This window comes from Elephas maximus, chromosome 15 (assembly GCF_024166365.1).
Source record: "Elephas maximus indicus isolate mEleMax1 chromosome 15, mEleMax1 primary haplotype, whole genome shotgun sequence".
In the NCBI taxonomy this organism is placed as follows: domain Eukaryota; kingdom Metazoa; phylum Chordata; class Mammalia; order Proboscidea; family Elephantidae; genus Elephas; species Elephas maximus.
Genome location: NC_064833.1, coordinates 70,731,931 through 70,758,522, shown reverse-complemented (window position 1 = coordinate 70,758,522; position 26,592 = coordinate 70,731,931). Strand labels below are relative to the sequence as shown.

Here is a 26,592-nt window from a genome sequence, read left to right as displayed (position 1 = left end):
CAAAATAGCATAGGTTGCACAGCCTTATGAAAACCACATGAACCCATGTAGACTAAACTTGAACTTGAGAGTATGCATGGCCTATAAGAAATGTTAGTCAATTTCAAAACATGCTATCCACGGAGACTGTAGCACATTAGAGGAGTCTTTTACAAGGACTATGCAGAGGTCTAGAGTAGATGACTTCTTTTGTAAAAGAATATATGGTAAATGGTGACTGTTCTTTTGCTATGTCTCTCCTGATTTTGCAACTCCCATCCCGACCACACTAGCTCAGGTTCTGACACATAAAACCTGGCAACTTACATGAGCCTCTGTACTGCTGCTCATCTCTCCCCCAAGCCAATCTATCCTTAAAATTGCTCCCAGATTAATACCTAAAACCCTTTCACCATATCGCTCCCCCTGCTCAAAATATTCAGTGGATTCTCCCCTGGCCCCAGGGTGAAGTCCAAATTCCTTAGGCTAGTATTCAGGGGCCTCCACAGTTTGGCTCAAACTGATCCATGCATCCTTAAAAAACTGATCCATCCATCCTTATCTACTATCAATTCCCTCTCAGGCTAAACTGGTCTCCTCACAGTCGCCCAAACTATCCTACCTTTGTTTGCATTGTTTTCTCATTTAGAATGCATTCCATCTCTTCTCAACCTATTCAAATTTTACCCGTGTCCCAACACTCAGCTCAGATTCCATCTCCTCCTTGAAGCCTGTCCAGACCTCAGCAAGCTGAACAGCTCTTTCTTCTGAACTCTGAGAGCACTTTTGTTTGTATCAGTGGCTTCCAACCTTCTTGAGAATGATACCCTGTTTCTAACATCAAAATATTTCAAAACCCCAACGATAGCCTATTTTTAACCTGTTGATTGAGAAAGCATATGATGACAAAAACCTACTGTGAATTAGTAGACAAGAAAATTTATATTTTAACAAACCTAACTGTTCATATGTAAAAATTAGCATTAAATACATATGTGGCATGTTAATTTCCTCAGCCTACAAAGTTTTTGGCACAAAAATAAACAAGTTGCAGACACAATACACTTCCCCTAAACACTTCAGAATACATTATCTTTACCTAAAGTTCATATTTTCTTATGGCTCTTTTTTAAAGTAAATTTATATTTAATGAAATGTGCTGTTCAATGAGTTTTAATGGATATGTACTTATAGATCCCAAAGTGGAGTTTTACTAAAAAATATTCTTAGCTTATTATACTAATGAAAGCATGGCACACTAGTATGAAAAGACTGCCCCAATTTTAAGAATTCAGGTAACAATATTCTGAATTTATGATATGTACAATATTTAAGTTGAATTTTAGAATGGAAAGGTTATCCTAAAAAAGCAGTTTGTTCATTAAGCACCTACTATATAATTTTTTTTTTTATATGAGAGGCATGTGTTAAGCACCTTACAAGCAACAGCTCATGTGTTCCTCACAGTCACTTTAAGATATTTCAATTGCCCCATTTTAAAGATGAGAAAACTGTAGCTTAAAAACGTTAAATAACTTGCCAAGGTCACATGGATAGTTTCAGATTTCTTTAATCACCCTATCTTTTAAAAAACTGCTGAAAAGTCAGACATTTTTGAATTAGGGTTTTATCATCTTTAATCATGCCTCTGATGGAGAGCTGATCAGTGAACAGCATAGCAATATGAAAGTCCCAGAATGCCAGAGGACTGAATAAAAGTGTATCAGTATATGTTGCAAATTAGCTGATGGTAAAATAAACTAGTGTATGAAAAAAATAATAATATTTTTTAATTTTTTTTCATGAAGATTGGAAGCAGATGAGCTGGCTCAGACGCAGAACCTCAATCATATCAATATGGAAAAATGGTTAACTTCCTTACAATGTAATCAACCTACCAAATTTACATCTCAGATCATACCACTTTCCCATCCTTCACCAACACACAGGAGCAACCAGATATAAAAGCCTACTCCTAATGTGTACTGGTTGTGCAAGCACTTATTGCATACCTCAGGTACTCTGAGTACTTAGGAAGGCTGTTCAGTGATGTGAGGCATCTCAAAGGAGAATATCCCTCCCTCCCATGGAGACACTAAAATAACTGCAGTCAGTTGCCCCTGAGTCAGCTATGACTCATGGCAACCCCATGTCTGTCAAAGTAGACCTGTGCTCCATAGGGTTTTCAGAGGCCAGTTTTTCAGAAGTATATCACCAGAAGTATATCCTTTCTTCTGAGGTGCCTCTGGGTGGACTTGAGCCTCCAACCTTTGGTTAGCAGCTGAACATATTACTTAATAGTAGCTGCTATTAGATGATATGATCTTATGCACAGAAAACCCCAAAGAATTCACAGGAAAACTACTGGAACTAATAGAAGATTTCAGCAAAGTATCAGGATACAAGCAAACATACAAAAATCGGTTGTAATCCTCTACACCAAAAAAGAGAATGTTGAAGAGGAAATCACCAAATCAATACCATTAACAATAGCCCCCAGGAAGATAAAATACTTAGGAATAAATCTAACCAGAGATGTAAAAGACCTATACAGAGAAAGCTACAAGACACTACTGCAAGAAACCAAAAGAGACCTACATAAGTAGAAAAACATACCTTGCTCATGGATAGAAAGACTCAACATCGTGAAAATGTCAGTTCTACCCAAAGCGATCTATAGGTACAATGCAATCCTGATCCAAATTCCAATGATGTTTTTTAACAAAATGGAAAAACAAATCACCAACTTCATATGGAAAGAGAAGAGGTCCCAGATAAGCAAAGCATTACTGAAGAAGAACAAAATAGGAAGCCTCACACTACTTGATTTTAGAACCTATTATATCGCCACGGTAGTCAAAACAACCCGGTACTGGTACAACAACAGATACATAGACCAGTGGAACAGAATTAAGAATCCAGATGTAAATTCATCCACCTATGACCGAGCAGCTGATATTTGACAAAGTCCCAAAGTCCATTAAATGAGGAAAAGACAGTCTCTTTAACAAATGGTGCTGGCATAACTAGATGAAACAAGATCCATACCTCACACCATGTACATAAACTAACTCAAAATGGATCAAAGATCTAAATATAAAATCTAAAACGATAAAGATCTGGGAAGAAAAAATTGGGACAACACTAGGAGCCCTAATGCATGGCATAAAAAAAAAATACAAAACATAACTAACAATGCACAAACACCAGAAGAGAAACTAGATAACTGGGAGCTCCTAAACATCAAACACTTATGCTCATTCAAAGACTTCACCAAAAGAGTAAAAAGACTACCCACAGACTGGGAAAACAATTTTGGCTATGACATATTCTATCAGGGTCTAATTTCTAAAATGTACAAGATACTCCAAAACCTCAACAACAAAAAAGACAAATAACTAAAAAATGGGCAAAGGATATGAACAGGCACTTCACCAAAGAAGACATTTCAGGTGCTAATAGATACATGAGGAAATGCTCACAATCATTAGCCATTAGAGAAGTGCAAATCAAAACTACAATGAGATACCATTTTACACCAACGAGGCTAGCATTAATCCAAAAAACACAAGATAATAAATGTTGGAGAGGTACTGGAGAGACTGGAACACTTATATTGTAAAATGGTACAACTGCTTTGGAAATTGATTTGGCATTTCCTTAAAAAGCTAGAAATAGAACTACCATATAATCCAGCAATCCCACTCCTTGGAATATATCCTAGAGAAATAAGAGCCATCACACAAATAGATATGTGCACATGCATGTTCACTGCAGCACTGTTCACAATAGCAAAAAGATGGAAACAACCTACGTGCTCATCAACAAACAAATGGATAAGCAAATTATGGTACATACACACAATGGAATACTACACAAAGATAAAGAACAATGATGAATCTGCAAAACATCTCACAACATGGTTGAACCTGGAAGACATGCTGAATGAAATTAGTCAGTTGCAAAAAGACAAATATTGCATGACATCACTATTATAAGAATTCAAGAAAAGGTTTAAACACAGAAGAAAACATTCTTTGTTGATTACAAAGGTGAGGAGGGAGGGAGGGAGAGGGGAATTCACTAACTAGATAGTAGAAAAGCATTATCATCTTAGGTGAAGGGAAGGACAACACAGATCTGAAGAACTACAGGGTGCCAGGCTACCACCAATTACCACCCTGACAGGGAACACAACAGACAGTCCCTGAAGGACTGAGGGAGCAGGAGAAAATGTACTGCAGAACAAATTCACGTAAAAAGACCAGACTTAATGGTCTGATTGAGACTAGAGGAACCCCAAAAGACATGGACCCCATACTCTCTGTTAACCCAGAACCAAAACCTTTCTGAAGCCAACTGTTCAAAGATTAGACTGGACTATAAACATAAAAAATACTCGTAAAGAGTGTGGTTCTTAGTTCAAGTAGATACATGAGACTAAACGTGCAGCTCCTGTCCTGAGGCAGGATGAGAAGGCAGAAAAGGACAGGAGCTGGCTGAATGGCCATGGTAACCTGGGGTGGAAAGGGGGAGGAGTGTGCTGTCACATTACAGGGATTGCAACTAGGGTCATATAAGAATATGTGAATAAATTTTTGCATGAGAAATTAACTTGAGTGATAAACTTTCACCTAAAGCACAGTAAATAAAAATAATAATAGCTGCGATTATAAAACCAAAAAACAAAGAAAACCAAACCCATTGCTGTCAAATCAACTCCAACTCATAGCAACACCATAGGACAGAGTAGTAAGTAAATCTTTACGGAAGCATACTGCCACATCTTTCCCCCACAGAGAAGCTGGTGGGTTTAAACCACCAACCTTTCATTTAGCAGCATTTAACAACTGCACCACCAGGGCTCCTTAACTGCTATTACACACACACACACACACAGAGAGAGAGAGAGAGAGTCCTGGTGGTACAGTGGTTAAGAGCTCGGCTGCTAACCAAAACGTCAGCAGTTCAAATCCACCAGCCCCTCCTTGGAAACTTTATGGGGCAGTTCTGCAGGGTCACTATGAGTTGGAACCAACTCGACAGCACCTAGGAACAACTACATACACACACACACATATATGTATATACATACATATGTATATATATGTAATGTGTATATGTATATATGTGTGTATATATATACATACACACTAGCTGCTAATAGCTGTGCTTAGTATTTTAGATTAATTAAATGTCATAACACTGTGTGATAAAAGTGCAATACCCATTTTACAATGGTGAAAGCGGAGGCTCAGAGAAAACATAATAACAGCCAAATGGATATGAAGCACTTTCTACAAGTCAAGCACTGTTTTAATTGCTCCACCAACTCATTTAACCATCCTAGCAACGCTATGTTGTTGTTGGGTGCCTTCGTGTGGATTCCGACTATAATGACCCCATGTGAGAGCAGAACATCCCCATAGGGTTTTCTAGGCTGTAATCTTTACAGAAGCAGATTGCCAGGTCTTTGTCCCACAGAGACACTGAGAAGTTTGAACTGCCAACCTTTCAGTGAGCAGCTGAGCGCTTAACTGTTAGGCAACCCTGTAAACCAAAAACTGAACTGGTTGCTGTCGAGTCAATTCTGACTCATAGTGACCCTAAAGGGCAGAGTAGAACTGCCCCATAAGGTTTCCAAGGAACACCTGGTGGATTTGAACTGCTGACCTTTTGGTTAGGAGCTATAGCTCTTAACCACTATGCCACCAGGGTTTCTGGACAGCTCTATAGGTAGGTGCTATTGTTATCATCATCTTACAGATGAGAAGGCAGAGGCATAGAGCAGTGAGGTGATTTTATAACATAGTGCCAGCTAACTAGTGAGTGTCAGAGGCCAGCCTTAAACCTCGGGTACCTGGCTTCACAGCCCTCTCCCAGCCGCCCTGCTCCATGCCTCTCAAAAACCACGTGTTGCATGGTTACTAAAGAGCTGAATCGGGATTTTAACCCAGGTCAGTCTGATGGCAAAATCCATGCTCTCATCATCATGCAACGCTGCTTTCCTATATTTATAATACATTCTCTCTCCACTTTATTCTTGTTAAGGCAAATACCACATCTAAATCTGAACCAAAATAATAATGTATAACGACAAGATTTTCGATAAAAAGGCCCTCATTATTTCTCACCTAGAGTCCTTTCTCACCACATCTTGAATATAATTTTCTGATAACTACCTAAATGTATTTCTAAAACAGAGACCAGATCACATCACTCCCTGTTTACAAGCCTTCATATATCCCAGCTCCTGCAGAGCTGACGTCGAACTCCTAAAGCTTGAGTCTCTGGCTCTTCATCTGTTTTGGCTGACTGTCTTGGACCTATGTCTGTGTACCTCCCTTACCTTACACACACACACAGTTCCAGGGATTACGGATGTCTTTGGCACAGCTGTATCAACCGTGTTCTCTCCCGCCTTCTAGCTTAGTCAAACCCATTGGCATCAATTCCAACCCATAACAACCCTATAGGACAGGGTAAAACTGCCCCATAGTGTTTCCCAGGCTATAATCCTTCCTGAAGCACACTGCTACATCTTTCTTTTGCAGAGCAGCTGGTGGGTTTGAACCACCAACCTTTCCATTAGCAGCTGAGTGTTTCAACTATTGCACCACCAGGGCACCGTTCTAGCTTGGTACCCAGTGTTTTTCTACCTCTCCTTCAAGACTCAGTTTAAGCATCACTTGTGTACAGCAACCATCCTCCATCTTTAATCACTTCAGTCATGTTTAGGTGCCCCTCTTCTGGAGAATGTGGAGACGCAAATGGTTAAGCGCTCAACTTCCAGCCCAAAAGTTACGGTTTGAACCCACCCAGAGGCACCTCAGAAGATAGGCCTGGCAATCTGCTTGAAAACTCTATGGAGCACAGTTCTACTCTGACACACATGGGATCACCATGAGTTAGAATTGACTTGATGGCAACTAACAACCACCACCACCACCTCTAGAAAATACAGCCCTTAATGTAAAATATTGTGATCATCTGTTTCTAGGTCAGCTTATCACACTAGACCATGAACTTCTTGGCTAGAATAGTGTTTGGTAAATTGTTTGATACACCCCATTGCCGACAAGTCAATTCCAACTCATGGTACCCTGTTACGGACTATAACTGCTCCATGGAGGTTTTTTTTTAGTATAATCTTTATGGAAACAGAGCTCCAGGCCTTTCTTCCATGGCACTGCTGTGTGGGGTTGAACCGCCAACCTTTGGATTAGTAGTCAAAAACAAACCATTTGCACCACCTTAATAAATATTTCTTGAGTTAATTCACAATTTAATGGTTGATATACTGTGTGAGATGTAGTATGTATATATCTTTGCTCCCTTAATTTTTTTCCTCACCTTCAAAATGTTTACCTCCAATTATCATTCCTTTACCATCTTGCAAAGACACTAAACCTAAGGTTACTAACTGCCTGATATTTATATTATGTGGCTGTTCCTCGGATAGACTATGAAGAAAGTGCTTCATCATTGCAAACATACTGTTAAGTCTAACAGTTGAAGCTGGCACTTACGAAACAGTTCCAAAAAAAAAGAAAAAACAAAAACCCAAACCCATTGCCGTCGAGTCAATTCTGACTCACAGTGACCCTACAGGACAGAGCAGAACTGCCCCACAGGGTTTCCAAGGAGCGGCTGGCAGATTCGAACCGCTGACCTTTTGGTTAGCTGCCGTAGCACTTAAACACTATGTCGCCAGGGTTTCCATGAAACAATTAAAACCAAAAAAACCAAACCCAGTGCCGTCGAGTCGATTCTGACTCATAGCAACCCTATAGGACAAAGTAGAACTGCCCCATAGAGCTTCCAAAGAGCGCCTGGTAGATTCGAACTGCCGACCCTTTGGTTAGCAGCCATAGCACTTAACCACAATGCCACCAGGGTTTCCATAAAACAATCAAGGAGGGGTCAAATACAAGTCCATTACTAAAGATCAAATTCACAGTCCCCGATGTTGACTGTGGATGTTCTCTGGATGGCCTGCTTATAGCTACTACAGAAATTAATTCCATGGAATGATTGTTTTAGAAAGTTTAGAACATAGGCTTTAGATAAATGGAATCTGTTAATGCTTTGTAAATAAAATTAATGGATCCTCTTCTCTTGCAATCACTCACCTGCAATACTTACTTATTAATATAGGGCATTTTTAATACAGGGCATTTTGCCAACAAATATTGGCTGCTTAACCACTGCCAAGCCTTTTGCTATGTGATGAGGATGTAACAGTGTCTGTCTCTGCCTTCAAGGAACTTAGAGGGTCTACCAGGGAAAACAGACATATAAGTAGATGCTGGGTTTTTTTCATTTGGGTCATTATCTTAGATAAAGTAACAAACATTTCTTAAGGCAGATAAAATACTTCAGTAAGAATCAAGTCTATGTTCTAAAGTATAAAGAAAGCAAACTTCAAAATCAGATGTGACTTTGAATCTCTTCTCCAACAGTTAACACACTGTGTAAACTTTAGACTAGTCACTTAAACTGCTGACAATAGGCTACATAAACATCACCTTAAAGGATCATTTTTGAGGATAAAATGAGGTATGTAAAAGGCATAATGACGTGCCTAAAGCATAGTAAGGACTCAGTCGATTCAGTACATATCCTTTATTTTGCTAAAAAAAAGTTTTCTACCCACTGAAAATCCCACTTATTACTAATAGATGTAATAATTAAATAAGCATTTTAGATATTGATTCCTTTCACACAAGAAAAACGTTTCCAATTTGTATTACGGGGAGCACACGAATATACATACTTCCTTGGGATGCGCTTGAAAGTTTGTCTACCTTTTTGGGTGTGATGGGATATTGGAGACATGAGGCAAACCTAAAAAAATCCGCAAAACGAGCAAATTAACATGTACACGGTTATAATAACCATTCATTTATAAACAATTTTGGGTCCTAAAACTTAACACAAATCCTTAACTAGCTTTTCAAAGCTTAATTTCTCTTAGTGAAGGCAGTATTTAGGCATCACTGAGGACTGCTATACAACAGGTCATTTTTTTCCTACCAGAAGTAAAAACAAAAAGTAAGTATTCAGTTTATTCTAGAAGGAAGCCTTGGGAAAAAAATTCAGGGACCAGGAGTTGAGAGAGAGGGCCTGTGATGGGCAAGAGAATGAATGTAGAAACGAAGTCCCAATAAACGCAGGAGCTGCAGGTAAAGTTAAAGATATGTGAGGAAATATGATTTGTTGAATATATCTAATCAGAGTCTTGGACAGAAAGCTTACTTTGCTTTGATTCTGTCAACACATTGTAACATGTGCATCTTTCTATTATGCACTTTGCTTGGTCCTTACTCCAAGTAAGCGAGGTGAGAAGAAACACCCACACCCACAACGCCCACACCCACACCACTATATTTATATACTCTTCGCCCCAAGGCACCCTTGGGCATCATGGGAAATCAGGGATTACTTAAAGCAGGGAATCCACGACCAGAGAGCTAAGAATTAGCTTAAATGCCGCACTCATTAAAGGATCACACATCTCCTTGGACGGAACCAGGTTTCTCCCAGAAGATGGGATAGGATTCTCCCAGAAGATAGAGAGGTATTTCTGCTCATACCAAAGTTCTGACCCATACAAGGCAGAGAGACGCCATGGAACTGTGATTCTCTGGATTATTAGCAATTGGGAGTAGGTGACAACTGTCTACATCCAGGCCATACCTTATCAGGAAGTTTGTCTTTCCAGAAATTCAGCCCAGTTACAGGCAATATCCACTTGAGCTCCTATTGTTATGAATGACACAGTTAGCTCTATATAATAGGCTAGAGGATATCTGCCAAACTACAAGGACTTACACACTCCACTCTTTTTTTCCTCTGACTTTACCTCTTATTATACTCTGTCATTCTCTCTCCTCTAGCCACACTGATCTCTTTGCTATTTCTGGAACATACCAGGTGTCATGGATTGAATTGTGTCCCCCCCAAAAATGTGTCAACTTGGTTAGGTCACAATTCTCAGTATTTTGTGGTTGTCCTCCATTTTGTGATTGTAAATTTACATTAAAGAGGATTAGGGTGGGATTGTAACACCCTTACCAGGTCACCTCCCTGATCCAACATACAAGGAGTTTCCCTGGGGTGTGGCCTGCACCACCTTTTATCTCACAAGAGATAAAAGGCAAAGGAAGCAAGCAGAGAGTTGGGGACCTCATGCCACCAAGAAAGAAGCACCGGGAGCAGAGCACATCCCATAGACCCGGGGTTCCTACGAGGAGAAGCTCCTAGACCAGGGGAAGACTAACAAGAAGGAACTGACGCTCTGAATTTGGACTTCTAGCCTACTAGACTGTGAGAAAGTAATTTCTCTTCGTTAAAGCCATCCACTTGTGGTATTTCTGTCACAGCAGCACTAGATGACTAAGATGCCAGGCATGTTCACAACTTGGGACTTTAGTAACTGCAGCTCCTATGGGGCCCCCAACTAATGCCAACATAGTTTTCCTTGGTTGATAGAATATAGTTTCTGAAAGTCAGGGGTAATGTAACCAAATTTATCATCTACTTAAAAAATATTTTCTGAGTTAGAAAATATTGACTCTCAGCAGTAGCAGAACTGCAACTGCTTTTTTAATTTCACAGTAATACTGCTCCAATCCAAATGTGCATATAATAATGATGATTATAATGAAAAACAGAGATGACTTCTCATCTCTGGTTGGTCCCAGAAAGGCTTAACATACACAGACGGCTGATGGAATTACAATTAAATCTAAAGCTCTGAAAACTAAAAACCAGTAAGAGACAATCCTTTAAAAGTTAATCTATTAATCCAATGTGCTGTGCACGCGTGACCATGGGAAGAAATCTCACACACTCACGCCACGGGGACTTAGAGTATGGCTGCCTGGAGGGAGTCATCCTTACAATGAAGCCCTGTTGTCATCGAAGCCTCTGCCGCTGGTTCATACACAGCTTTGTTGTTTGCTAGGGAATGGCCTTCTCCAGTCATGAAGGGGCCAACATGGTGGTGCAGGTGCCAGTGTTTAGTATCAGAAAAGGCACTGACTGATGATGAGAATCATATATACTCTCAGTAACAATGTAGTGATTTAAAATCCCAGGCTATGGACGGAGTCAGAACTTAATTCAAATACCCGTTCATATACCAGTGGTACCAATTCCAAGTCATATGGCTTTATATGTGGCATCTCATTAAGACTCAGTTTTCTTGGGTGTAAAACAGGAACAGTGCTATAGAGGTGATCATTATTTCTCTCTCTTTATAGAACACCTCTCGGTTTACATGTAAGCTATGTGTTTTAGGTACCATCCTCACAGCAAGCCTGATGGAAGTCTGTTATCCCATTCCACCGATGAACAAACTGAGGCACACAGAGCTTGCCTGCCCAAGTTCACACAGCTAACAAATACTGGAGCGGGGACTGAAACTCAGTCTGATCTAGTCCCTTAATCATTATGCTGGTGATGTCAAAGGAATCTTCTGAAGATAATGAAATGACACATGGAAATTGGTCATCACAGTGACTAACAACAAGTTGTTCATAAACATTAGCCATTATTGTTATTACTAATTAACAGGCATGTGAAAATTATTCATATATGTGTATATACTATAAACATTAAATCTTAATTACTTTCTTCATTTGTTTATGACTTTTACTTAAGAATAATTTATAAGAGGCCAATTCTGTGGCTACAGACAAACTCTAAAAAACATCATTTAGGAAATTCTTTACTCTCAACGTCCCTTAAATTTTCCGGAAACTAAATCATGTGCGGAAACCCTGGTGGAGAATGTAAACAACAATAAAATTAGATTACCATGTTTCTACTGACAACAGAATACTTGACCACAAACATATAAGCTTAGCCTTTAAAATGCAGCCTCAGACCATAATTTTATACATATTCACCAGATGATAGATATTTCTTCTAAATAAGATTCCTTAAAAACACTCTAGCCAGATATAACTGTATTTTACTAAACTAAAATTGGAGTGAGAAATGTAACAAATTCAGAGAAATTGTTAGTGATCTAAGCTTCGTGGAAATGACAGAACAATTTAAAAATAGCTCCTCATGACATAAAGTTGTAAAACTGAATTAACTTATCATCCTGAAATATGCAATACACAAATAAATTTTAAAATGCAGAAGAAAATTTAGTCACCTAACTCAAGATTCTATCTGTTATCATCTTGGAAATCTAAATATGCGATACACAAATAAATTTTAAAATGCAGAAGAAAATTTAGTCACCTAACTCAAGATTCTATCTGTTATCATCTTGGAAATCTGATATACCAATTCAAAATTACTATTTGAATTACCATCAAAATTTCTGAAACACTATTTGTAGTGAAGATGCCAACTGCACCTGGTTTTATGTCATTTCAAGATGAACTTAATCTGTTTTAGGACAAGCTCATGTTTTTTCTTGAGTTTGAACCTAAATTTACAATAGCGAAAGCTCCAAGCTCTCAGTTTTGCTCACTCACGCCTCTTTGTCATCCTTCCCCATGCTGCTTCCCCACAGACAACCAAAAATAAACACTCAAACTAGCAATATAAGAACTGACCAACCTTTGGCTCCCATGGACTTTAGACAACTAGAAAAAACAAAGACGGAAAGAATCACTGCTTTGCAAACAAGACCTTAATTAGGTGCGTAAATAAAAATCCTTTTACCACTACGGTCCTGGGTCTTCCTGAAGGGATATTTCCCAACTACTTCTCACACATAAATAAAATAAATATCAACAGCAGGCCTCTACCGAATAGGGGCTTGGACCCATCCCCAAACATCAGAAATCCTCTCAGGTCTGACCCTTCAATAGTCATCTAACAGAAACATCACCACCAAAAAATCTATTCCTTAAAAGTATGCTTTAACAATCTCTCTTATATGAAATGTCTATTCCATTGTGTCCTGGAAGACTAACTGTGCAAAAGACTAGGAAAAACAGTTAAAACTGAGTCCACAGTTGGTGTTTTTATAACAACACATTAATCTTCTCCAGGCCAAGCTTTCAAATTGCTTAATAGTAACTAAAATGTTTATTAATTCCTTAGGAATCATGTCACTTCTGCCTTTCTCAATGCAAGTTAAACATTCACTTATGCTACTGTTTTATATTTTACCAATTTATACTTTATATTTCAAAGATACATAAACTAGGTAAAACCAACAGTTAACTGCAATGATAACAATTCAGAGAGAGCTTGGAAAAGAGTATGAAAATGTGAATAGCTGGAAGTTTTAAAATATGAAACATTCAAACAACTATTCTAACTGAAGAACATTTCATCTCAGAAATAAAAAGAGCCCAGTATTTGAGGCTGTAGCTCAGCGTCTGTCTTTATCCCTTAGATGAACCATGAAAATAGGCACTAGCCTGTGAGTACAAAACCTACAAACACTGAGTCTTATGATAATTTGGCAGCAGACCTAAGAAGAAACTTAATATTCTCTGCCTCTCCATTCCATTCCCTTCTTGTTTGTTCTTCAGATGAAGTTATGGGTTTTGATACACAAGATTTTCATGTTTTCTTAGCCTCATTATAGGGACAAGCGGAGGCAGGAAGTAAAAAATGGCTCTGAGTAGGAGAAGACAACCTATATAAATGCAGGAGAAGCCAACAACTGTATAAATGAAATGGAAGTTTCATTGACCTAATTAAAGAGACAACTTCCAATTGTGCTGTAGGTAAGTTTTTAAAAGATAAGCCCTGGCATTTATAACTTGTGATAGCTGCTGTGGAGTTACAGGAGCTAATTGATCTTTCAAAGATGATTTTAAATTTGAATGAATTTCTTGCTTTCCGTTCCTCTAATTCATTGGTAAACGTGGCTAGTTTCAAATCTTATTTATTTCAAAAAGAAAAAAAGATAGAAAAATCCCTAATGATTATGTTCCAGGGATGCTTGCCAGACATTGATGAATTAACTGATTTTAAACTCTATGGGGCAGTTCTACAGGGTTCTACAGTCCTACAGGGTCGATATGAGTCGGAATCGACTCAATGGCACTAGGTTTAAACTTAACTTCTCTAGTGGTAACCAAAAAGAATGAAATAAGTACGTTCTAGAACACACAAGTAACATAATAAATTGATTTACAAACCTAATAACTCAGAACTTTTCAATTATTGTTTACATCTAAACAGGCATGTAATATGGATTATGAAGAAAGTTTATGTCCATATTGTCAAACTATACACCAAAATAAAACTGAATATACCAGTAGACTGACTAAAATTCCATTTATTCTTTGGATAATTTACACTGATATTTCTAACCTTACTTTCTAACTACCACAGCTCCTGAAAAGTACAGCAATAAAGAATGCCTGGAAACAGGGTGAGGTGAGTAACTGTGTGTCTGAAATCATGTCTAAAAATATTCATTTCATAAACATAAGATAATTAAGTTTAAGCATGAGGAATAATTTCTAAGTATTTCCCAGACTGAATGGTTTCACAGACTGCATACTTAGCTAAAGTATTTTCTTTTAACTTATTTTAGACATGAAAAAATCTTACAAAGTACCGTAATCCTGACCATGAATGAATATCAAATTAACAATTAAGTGTAAGTGTAAATATTAAAAAAAAAAATATTATCACTCCACACGCATTTAAAAAATAAACCACACATCGCTCACGCAAGCCATCCAAGGGGACAGTCCCCAAATCCATACTCTGTTTCAATACTGTGTGAATCTTATTTTGTAGGAGGATGCTATGCCAGGAAAATGACAAGAAGATGACAACTTCTTACCCCCATTTAATTTCTTCATATCCAAAAGAAAAAACCATGATCATTATCTCTTAATTATTCCTACCCATATGAACTGGTATAGTCCATTAAGCAAAACAAATATATTTAGCCGGTTTTATTTTGAAATTATTTTTAAACAATTGCCTTATAGGGACATGACAGTAATAGAGATGACTAGTGAACCCATGGCCCCCTCTAGCACTTCCATCAGTGGCTGCCCACAAGCTCGCACTTGCAGGGGCCCGCCTCCATGCAGACCTGCAGTGGTCTGTGTAACGGTGGCAGCCCCCGGCCTGCCGTGTCAGTAGGCTCGTTTTCACCTGAAGGCGAATTCCAAAAGGAGCAAAAAGAAGACTGTTCAGTTTTATTTTATTTGCTCTATAAAACGTATTTAAGCACTAAAAATGCTTTCCTGTAAGAAATTTAAATTTCTTTTCAATTGCCACTCTAAATGGGGAGAAAACAGTTTCAGGTGCAAAGGCACATCATTGAGAGCTGACCTTTTCATTAGGTCAGCAAAGATTCTACTTTTAACAGTGGCCGTTTTTCATTAGCAGTAGAAATGAATGTAGTTACTCTAAAAGGAGAACACAGAAAATTTACATTTAAAACAATCGCTGGTGGTGTAAATATGAAGGTGTCTCAAATCAGAAACAACTCATTTTATATCTGTTATAAATTTTATAACTTCAGTAGTTTCCAAAGGCATCGCTAATACATATTGGAACAGTATACCAAATGAACAATAGTGTTACAGTATTTAGTTTGTTATTTTTAAAAACGGGGTGATAAAAGATCCCCATGGTGATAGGAAAGGATGGTTAAGGGTTTTGTCTACAGATGAAATTCAAAGATGTATAATTCACTAAACTTCTAGTAAAACATACGCTCTGAGTTCATCAAGGTACTGAGGTTTAGTAAGCAATAAACAGGCAAAAGCATTACCTATGAAGAATATACTAATTTTTCAATAGTCTAAAGTAACAAAAAGTACAATATGTAATATATCCGTCTATATGCTGAAGTTTTAAAAATGCACATAGTACCTAAATGGGCATAATAGTTAATAACACATACATACAACCATACTTATATGTTAGACTCAGGTATATATGAATTAAAATAGGCATTTCTATTTACGTAAAATTCATGTTTCTTAATCACACAAAATAATTATAATAGTACTATGTTTAAAGTAGACTAGTCAATCCTTTAAAAAAGTAAATGAATTTTGTGTGTATCTTCCAAATAAGGTTGTGTATTTTGTAAACAGTCTAAGTTTTTTATTTATTTATAGTTTAATGGCTAGAGCCAAAAGAACACTAGGAACACGCATTATTTTACAGATACTTAGAAACAATCTTGTACAATGTTTAAATGTAAATAAATTTAGTTATATTTTAGTAACAAAAGGGAAAGTAAAATTAAGGAAATAATTCAAAATTTTCATTTTCGTACAGCAAAACAATGCAAATTGATACTATGCAGTGGAGCATGATCAAAAGGAGAGAAAACAGGCGCAAAGGTTAACAAGTTATGCACACATACACTCACACATATATACACGTATACATATGCATATATGCAAAATAAAACCAATTCATATAATGTTATGATAACTTAGTTATGTGCATCACCTATCTTAACAGTGAATAGTAACGTATAAGTCAAAAGAGAAATACATGCAGGAGGTAGAGTAGGTTCATGGATTTAACAACTGAAATCTTAACCACCTCATAACGAAGTGTGTATTAATGAAGAAACAAGGTGCAAAGTAAACAGTCAGAAGACAGACACTCACCTTCGGTGCCATTGGGAGTCATGGAATTACTATTTATATGAGAGTTATCGAGTTTGGGGCCACTGGGGGATTCACTACTACCACTCAGACGGCTATGCGGGCTGGTTAGATCCTGCATTTCCATAGACCTAAAGACAAGAAGCCTTCCGTTTGACAGATGTACCGAATTCATAACACCACAGTTTAATGCGCTAATGACCTGACACCTTCTTTGAAATACCCTTGCACAAAAGTCCCATTATATCTATTTTCTTAGACTCAAAATGGTTCATCTTACATTTTGACTTCAGTCATTTTTTCATTTGCCTTACCTATTCGGTCAAATATTTATATGGAGTTTTTAAAGGCTTTTTCCCCCCTCCTCTTACATAGCTCATAAAGTCACAAGGTCTAATGTGAGACAATTGCATCTATTTTAATTTTTAAAGAAGAAATACCGTCACACTTCTTTTTATATGAGAAACTTTTTATATAAAACTAAAGACATTATTTTTCTAAAAGAAAAGACAAATATGTAAACATGTACCATAGAAACAAAAATCACTTTTCTAGGGAATCTATTTCATCTAATAAATTAGCACTAGGTACTCCCTTATAATTTACCACCCAATTGTAACTTAATGGGTCTCCAAACCAAATAAAACACTTGAAGCCTATAGTCTAGTGACAGGGAATGAGATAGTCCTGATGCATGTGTTTACTCTGGCAAACTACTTAATTGTTCCTCTGTTTCCCTTGAAACAAATGCAGCATTAAAACATTATTATGGCGGCTCACTTGTTTGCTTTGTGGATTACATACAGCGTGCCCAATTGAAAAGGGATAAGGCCAACATACAGTGAGTCCCTAAGAGCATTAGCACTCGGGAATACCTCAGCTGTCACTCAGGGAAATAAGAACAATTCTACTTCAATGCTATTATTTTGTGTTGTTACCATATATAAACAGTTAAATTCCCCCTGAAAGTTCTTAGACTCAGCAGTTAATAATTCTATAAAAGGTGCAGAAGCCACTACTCATGTTCAGAATTTCAGAACCAACCACTTATATTGAGTACTCTTATTAACGAAGACAGGAGAGGATTTATTCAAAGTCACTAAAAACACACCTAGATACCATTCTGCTTTCTGACAGCCAAGTTTTTGGTGAAATTCTAAGCCCCATTCCATTTAATTTAAACTTCATGTATTTTTCTTTTTAAAAAAGGGGGGGGAGGGGAGAGGTGGTGGCTTATGTTACCTATATGAAGCTAACACTGTTTGCTCCTCACCCCCAACACGTCAATAAAAGCTACACTCATTTTACTTTGGAGGTGGCACTTAAAATGACAGCAGACTAGTTTCTAAAACTGCTTAACATGAACCATTTTACTGCTAAAGTGAGTTGTGAGTTCCAAAAGTCTCCTGAATTCAAAGTACAAATGGTTTAAAATCCCATTTTTCTCTCCTAATTCTCATTACAGGCACCATTTTCCTAACACGAGAAACCATAACCCATAATCATTTTCCAAACGAGGCTACTACTCCCTTTCTACATACTTAACACTTTTTTTTACAAGCGCGCACACACACACACACACACACACACTCATTGTTAAGTAATTTCCAACCCAGGCAGTTGCTATGAATAGTAATATAATTAAGAAACACTAGACAAAAATAGATATGGGTCACAGAAAGGCATTCTCCCCAAACGCCAAATATCAATAATATCCTTACCTGCAACTTGAGGAAACAGCAACATCTGAACTGGTTTGAGATATTTGCACCTGTGATCAGGGGGTAAAAAATGAGAAGCTGTTGTTACTCTGCTTCAGTTACTCTGCCAGGTCTTAATTATACAGAGCACATGGCTGCGAACGACAATGCTCTCTTTTAACCAAAAGAGAAAAAGGAGGATACTGCAGCAGTGAAAGGCATATTGTCTTTAAGTTGAGGTCTCAACTGTTGTTTCCTCCTGCAGGTCTGTCCTCCTCCCCTTGTCAGGGGGAAGGCAGCCAAATGACGGGATAGTGATTCATCACTGGCCTATGACAGCTGCAAACAGGATTACCCCTCCCCCAATCAACATGCAAAGCAGCCTTGCCCAGGCGGCTTGGAGAAGGTGCTTGGAAAAAATCGCTATTAACCAAATGAGTGCGTTTAACAGAAGGAGTTCAAGCAGTAATCCGCCAGCGTCCTCTGAAGATCTTTCATCTTCTGTTATCACCAGCTGAAGTAGAGCTCCCGCCCACCGCCTCGACTCCGGACAGTTTCTTATCTTTATCACAATGATTTTCTTCTACATTTACTATTTGTCATTTAACATTCACTAAAACCGCTTCCGGGCAGCTTTCAGGTAATGCTGGACTAACTGTACACGGATGGCAAAGGCAAGGTTTCAGACCCATCCTTGGGCAATGTGCTGCTTGACCCATGACAACTTAAAATTCAGTGAGTGCTTATATTCGCCTGTTAAAATAGAAAAAGCTGTTCATTTTTGTTAATTCTCTTTTAAACCTGGGAAGAGAACGGGTAGTTTAATAATCAATTTTGCATCCCAGTTAACTAGTCTCTATATCAATGTGTATTTCGGGACTTTGCTGAATCGTTTTAGGTACAGGCTTTGGGAGTGATTGCCAGAAGCAGAGCAAACTGCCAGCAGGTGATAAGGCTCAGGTGGGCTCAGGAAGGTTGCTGGCTTGCAAGGTCAGGCTAACACCTCTGCAATAAAGAGCATTCTGCATAATATTTAAAATGATTCAGAATTCCAAATTTTTGGTGTGCATTTTCATTCAACCTGAACTGACATAATTAGGGTCATAGAACAAAGATGAGAGCTGAAGCATTTCAAATGGCATTAGAGTTATCCAACTACACATCTTCTGTTGAGGTCCTGTTATTTTTTAATTATGATTTATGAAATTAAGAAATACTACCTTTCTGGCAAGAATAACACACTGGCAATGTCTAAATGTCTTGGTATAATGTTACATGGAACTTCTGGGTATGCATTTCTGTAATACGTGCAGGATGGAAAACAATTTTTAAAGATACTAGAGTATTAAACGAAAATTTAGTTTTAATGCCTGCAAATATGTCATTTTGTGATAACAAGTTTCTACAATTTTAAAATGAATGTTCTCACACAAGAGTAAATGATTTCCCTTAGTGACTACAGCAATATATCTCAAGGGTAGATTATTCTCTCTTTTTTTAAATTTTATATACCTGGAATAAATTATAGGTGAGAACTAACTTAGTTTTAAAAGTACTCTCTCGGCTTAATTATGTAATTACTTAAAGCATACTTTCTGCTAAATATTAAAATACATTCCAATTTTAATATCAGCTAGATAGCATCATCTTAGAAATATAATTTTAGTTTCATTGTATACTTTGAAAAGTTTGGTTACACTTATTTTTGAGGGCTAACCTATCATACGAAAATTCCAAAGGCAAACTGTTAACAAAAAATGAACTTCAAGATAAGTAAAAAAATTATCCTTTTTTCTCATTGAAAAAATGCATTTTCAGGACAACATATTTCTTTCATGCTGGGCACGATTCAGTCTCTACTGCACTTTCATACTCTACGATTTTGGAAAGTTCACATCCATGAACTTTGTTTCATTAAGTACACTTCAGATATATTCTTTTGTGTCTCAATGATTATTTAAACCATGTGTTGTGTGTTACTGTATTTAAAAATGACTCTTTAATCAAAATAACTTTAAAACAACTAATCCTCACTTAGGCTGGTCAGCTGAATCCACATCGTGGTCCAGGAAAAATAAATCTACTCTCAAGAATGCGAATGCAGACAACAATTAGACACAGATGTGAGCAAAATTAGTTACAGTTTACAAAATGCTACACTTCACATGCTTTTAGTTTTTTACGTGTAGTACAAGATTACAGTGCAGCAAGGAAACAGGCTCTCATAATGACTTATCTAAAAAGAACACCTATTTCTGATTGGTGTGGATTTTCTCTTGGGTTTGACAATCTCCATGGAAGTTTGTGCTTTAAAGGTTTAAAACCATAATGCATTTCAAAGCTAATTAATTAGTGATATTTCCATTCAAAAGGGAAAAAAGAAATTTCATGGTTTTCAGAAAAGTATTACTAGGCATTCAGTAAATTCTCATTTTCTGCTTTATAGCCATAAACTTAACATATTTCTTGTCTTCTCCCAGTCTGGTACTTTTAACTCAAATGCATTTATGAATGCAAAAATATTTCCCATAACTTTACCGTTCTCTTATTATTACAATGAAGTCATTTCACTTTAACACTTTTAAAAAGTGTTTTAAAAAACTCTTTACATGGAATGTCCAGAGTAGTCTATTGACAGTTGTAAAAATACAAAAAAAAAAGAAAAGATAGCAAAGCTTCTTAGAATTTAAATTCAAGACTCCTCAACTAGTAACTTTGACTTCTGATTAGTTAATGAGGTCTTTTAAGTTTGCCTTTTTTCTAATTAAATTTCTAATTCTTCACAGATGTAACTTTTGTTGATGTTCAATTTGTCTCTCTCATTTTGTTAAACCTCACAGAGTACTTCACCAATCCATTGAATAGCCACATTAAATCTGTTAATACCATGCTCTTCAACCCCAGAAATTATTTCCAGAAGGCAAACTTGCTTTGAGAGATCATCAAACAAGACTTAAGGTACACATTTTATCACATTTTCCCTACCACAGAGCTCAGGATGCAGAGTGAAATTCATGACTTTTGCACTGTTTATTATACTTTGCTAAATTACAAATCAAAAGCATCTGACAGAAGATCATGTATGAAGCCAAAAAGTTAATAATGTTCTGTGAAAAGTAAACTGTAAATGGAAAGGGATTCTAAATCTCAGCAGCACAGAGCAAATAAAATGTAGGTACTTGCCTAAATTATGGGTTTTCCATAGGCTTTTCTGCTTGCTAGAAGCAATTTTTTATAAAATGACTATAATTTAAAACTTTTCTTAAAACTGAAAAGAAATTTTCAAAGTGAAAGTACCGAACTTATCTAAGTAAATAGAGTTGGCAGGCGAGCTACTTTTGCCCAACCACAGATCAACCTGAGGACTCCCAAATCTCGAAGACAATGGCAATTTTCTAATCAGAATGTATTTTACAGGGGGAAAAATCGCCTTAGCCATAAATCTGTTTGTTAAAGCAGAATATATTCTTGCTAAAATATCTCATCAATATTTCCGACTATGTTATCGGCTGGTATGTCATCGGTGTTGTAATAAAAACCTAAACTCCAATTGAACTTCCAGGAAAAGGTTGGTGTCTTTTAAACGTTAATACTATACTTCCTTCTCCAAAGGCCCCATAAGTGAATGCTTTATTATTAGTATTGCTGATTAATGTAATATACCATATTACTTTCTGAAGTATCTTGTTTAAAGAAAAGGATAAAATTTTCCGTTTTATAAAATGTTCCGTGAAAATGGGAATAAGTGTTTAAACCGCACTGATTCAACGACAGCGTTAAAGGATTGTTTTCAAAATTAACATTTACTTAAATGTTGGATGAAATACTTTTGGTATCTGATTAAATGCAAGTGGTTTTATTCTCACTGTGATTGTTTTTTCTTCTTTCTGATGGGTTCTCATAAAATAAAATTTCATATTCAAATGGAAATTTTCTTTTGAGAAAATAATTTTTCATGTCAAAGAAACTCACATAGCTGACTTTCCTTTGGCACTCTAAAACTGAACAGTGGCTCAATTACACTTCGATGTCTGTCACCGCACAGAATTTTCAGGACTGAAAATCCATGGCTGCTCACTCGCTTACTGGATACTTTGGGCCTTAGCAGAACTCAAGCAGCGAGTAAAGTCAAATATCAAATATTTGATAATGCCAAAGCATGACTACTCACGTGTGCATGTCCTCAAATCCCAAAGAGTGGGAGGAAAGAGTCATACAAACCTATTAACAACAACAACAACAAAAACTACTCTGAATGATAGATTACAAAAGGGAATGCCAAAGCTATAAAAACTATACTATGTGCTTAACTAATTTTCGGGCCCCTTGTCATTTTAAAAAATGACACGCATCTTTCTAAATTCAACTACAGCTTTGAATATACTGAATTCTTACAAATGCTATGTTTAAATGTGTTCCAAAACTTCTCCCAAGAAATACAAACCCACGAATCATTAGCAATTCATAGAACGATTCTGAAAGACAAACAATAATTAAACAAGTTTCAGAGTCTTCTTTTTAATTTCAAGGTCCACTCAAGTCATAAAAAATGTCAAGTGAAAAATATATTCATTTGGCAAGTGTTTATTATCACTTTTTGAAGATGAGCCTGTTTAATGTACCATTTAGGAAATTTGTTTACTGAAGCAAAAGGATTTCCTTTCTTAAAAAGCGCTATCGATTTATTTTTGTTATCTGTTGTCCTTTAGAAAACTTAATTCCTTCCTCCTCTTCCCAAATCAACCTAAAATGTGCAGGAGAAGTTGCACATGTGTTGTGATGGACATATACTTTGTATTCAATATCACACAATAATATTTGTGGTTTGGGGAGCATCTCAGTAGAGATATGACGGTACTCTCCCTACGAGATTATGGTCCTGTACTATCACTTTTATATGCACCGTAACCAAAGTCATTGTTAGCACAATTAATTTGTAATTATCTCTTAATGATTCTAACCAATCAGGTAATTTGGGAGTTAAGAATTATACTTTTATGTTGGAACGCTGTTGGCTAATGAAGTATTAGGTACAAAGTGTCATAATTTTCCCCATGCCATGATGCTTTTATTTTAAAAACAAATCCAAACAATAATAAAAGCACTCCTGTTATCGTGGGCTTTGCCCACAGGACAGCTGTTGTCAGTCACCACAATTTTTCAAACAGTCAGCTTGTACTTACAGCGCTTACATCTGCTGCATCCACCAGTCTAATGTGCTCCTTCGAATTTTCTGGTTTAGCAAACCTCCATTCCTTACATAGTTTTGCTCCCGGATAAGGACGAGTGAGTGCTTTTAGGAGCTCTCAGTGGAGCCCCGGCGCTTCTAGAAGCGGAGCGCCTCTGGAGAGTGAGCCCCGGCTAAGGGGAAAGCCGCCTGGTCGCTGCTGCAGGCTCGGGCGGCGGAGCGACTGAGCGATAACGCTTTCCCCAGAAAGAAAACGGCCACGGCCGGCTGCAACAGGAAGGCTTAAAGTCGGAAGTGGCACTGGCGAGTTTCTATCTCGCCCCAAACTCGGAGCCATCAGCTCCCACCGTTCTGTGTAGTAACAGCCTTGAGCCCTGCGCTCTTTCCCCACTAAACAGCAGCAGCAGATAGCATCTGAGAACCCTAGACAAAGAAAGAGCAGAATTTCATCCCTCTGGTTTGCGCAGCCTTGTAGGTCTGCCCATGGAGCCTCGGGGCTTTTTGTTTTTGTTTTTGCAACGCAAACCACAGCTATTCTCTTGTCCTAACCTTATTGGTTTAAATGCAACAATTGAAAGGAGCACTGCTTTGTCTGACTCAACCTTGCTGCTTAAAAAAAAAAAAAATTATGTAAATGAACGCGCCCCATGGTATCCAAATAAACAGCTGTGTGAGAATAACTTCTCGGAGGCACTGTCAACACACACCCTCTGGCTACAGCAGCTACCAATTAAGATCTTTGGGAAGTAGTTTTACACGTTATCTTTTTCAGTTTTCCAAAACTTTTTTTTAGGCCTTGAAACTTGGGAAATCTTTACTTTTCCAAAGGTGTATCCTAATGTACCCACTAACAGCCCAAACCAAACCCACTGCCGTCCAGTCCATTGCGACTCCCAGCGACCCTATAGGGCAAAGGAGGACTGCCCCATAGGGTTTCCAAGGCTGTAAGCCTTTGAAGAAGCAGACGGCCACATTTTTCTGCCGCGAGGCTGGTGGTTCAAACCCCCAACCTTGCGGTTAGCAGCCCAGCGCTTTAACCACTGAGCAACCAGGGTTCCTCACCCACTAACAGGTCCAGGGAAAATAAAAAATAAAACGACTATTTCCATTAAGTAAATGGGGGGTGGGGGGAAGCAAACGTGTGGCTCTTAGCAATTTAAAATGAAAGCCAGTGTGATGATTCTGCAATGACGTCTAGAATGTCAGGTCTTACATGAACAATTTTTGGATGTGAACTAGATAATATCTCACTGTTAATATTTTAAAATGATTTTGGGGGAAAAGATTTATTTTATGGAGAATCTCTCTTTGCAGCCTATTATTTACAAAAAATTCTAACTCAGAACCCCTGTGTGGCAACACTACAACCCTCACCTGGAGAGTGGAGCACTTAGATTACAGCTAAATTACAGTTTAAGATATTTACTTACTATCATGTTTTATGCAAATAAATGGCTTCGGTTATAAGATCAATGACTTAACCATTGTATTAATTTCAAATATTCAAAGAAGACATTGATTATGCGAGTAATCATATACCTTAATTTGCCAGCCCTGTGCCATAGTCCCAACACAAATGTTTATTTTAATATTACTCATTCATCATAACCAATTTTGTACTCTAACATTAAATCCTTTTACTTATTGGATTTTCCTTGTTACTGATAATACTATTCTATTTGGTCTTTTTATTAAAAAAAAAAAAAAAAGCAGCCTTTATTTTTAAGGCTCTAAGCTGGGTATGAAAACACATTTTAAAAATCACAGTAACTTCATAAATGAGTTTAGAACACATTTCCAGATCATTAACTAATAAAACAGATAAAGATACAGTCTTACCTTCACCTTGCTAATTTGTAAATGAAAGCACCATTCCAATGCAAAGAAAACAGGCTTCTAATGACCAAAATTCAATACTGACATCCCTCCCTCCCCTTTGAAAGGATGCCAGTCTAAATTCCTCAGAAAAGAACACTGTCAAACCTAAGAGACGGCTTACACTGTAAACTCACCCACGATTTCATTTTGTATCGTACGGCAAAGAATCATTTAGATAGTCTTCTACCATATTTGGGAAGCCGGGTCAAAAATCAGTAGATTGCTATTGGATCTGTTCATATATGCAGCAGAAATGGAATTACGTTACCACCTACAGCACTGTCTTAGACCAGAACTATCAGTTATTCAATATACTAAAGTATATATGCAGAATATACACCATGTTGTGGAGGTCTCTTTCTAATGTTGTAGATAAAATGTGATATTACATTAATTCCATCTCTGATGTCAAAGACCATGCACAGTAACTGGTTTTGCTATCCCATTTATGTCAAAGCTCCATAACTGGAGTTGGCGAATTCAACACTGTTGGATGCCTTACATTCAGTTTATTGTACTCATGCTTCCCACAGTTTAAATCTTCTTTTATATATAAAAGGATAAAATATTTTTCTGAGCATGAAATGTTATATTAGCAAATCCAGAACACACAAACTAAATGAAGTCAAAACATCAGGAATATCATGTGAAGTATGTCATTTTTATATACAAATTATTTGCCTATATTCCAAACAAATTTATCATATTACATATGTTTTTATATTGAAATTGAATTATCTTTCTGCATACAAACAAACAAAATACCATTAAAGAAATGATGCATGTAATTATGGAGAAAATTATGAAAGGCATGATGAAGGTAATATGACCACTAATTGACCTGGTATAGATCATGCTTCATAATTACGGAACAAAGAGCTTAGTCATTGGCTAACAGTGATGCCCGTGTGCATATATACCACTTTTAAATAGCTTCCTTTTCCCAAAGAAAAATTATATCGACTAAAAATAATCACATTTGCCCATCAACTTTGTCTGGTTAATAATTCTGAATATCAACTATGTATACGATTACATACAACTTAAGCCAAAAACAGCCTAGTCTACGATAAACATGCAAAATTTAAGCCATTAATAATAGGACCCATTTTGCAGTAAATGGTTAACTTACTATTTCTAAATTTTCACCAGCCATAATTACAGAATTAAACCATATACTTTAAGGACCAAATTGTTCCCTGAATACAATCATATACATTACAACAGGATTTAGGAAACTTTGCTGAAAATTTGCCACTAATAAAGA

General features: G+C 37.1%; 1 protein-coding gene across 9 annotated transcripts in view; it reads right to left on the bottom strand.

The window, feature by feature from the left end:
• Window positions 1-26,592, bottom strand: part of EYA1 (EYA transcriptional coactivator and phosphatase 1) — a 438,130-nt gene that overhangs the window by 159,844 nt on the left and 251,694 nt on the right. For 5 of the 9 annotated variants that reach the window (XM_049853553.1, XM_049853551.1, XM_049853550.1 and 2 more), the window contains exons 3-4: window positions 18,281-18,330; window positions 16,563-16,690 (exon numbers count right to left, since the gene is read on the bottom strand). In XM_049853553.1, the coding sequence (XP_049709510.1) occupies window positions 16,563-16,690; window positions 18,281-18,330 (178 nt within the window). Of the gene's footprint in view, window positions 1-16,562; window positions 16,691-18,280; window positions 18,331-22,430; window positions 22,481-23,442; window positions 24,211-26,592 lie in introns of those variants that run through there. The other 4 variants (XM_049853555.1, XM_049853556.1, XM_049853558.1 and 1 more) reach the window with 4 other exon arrangements.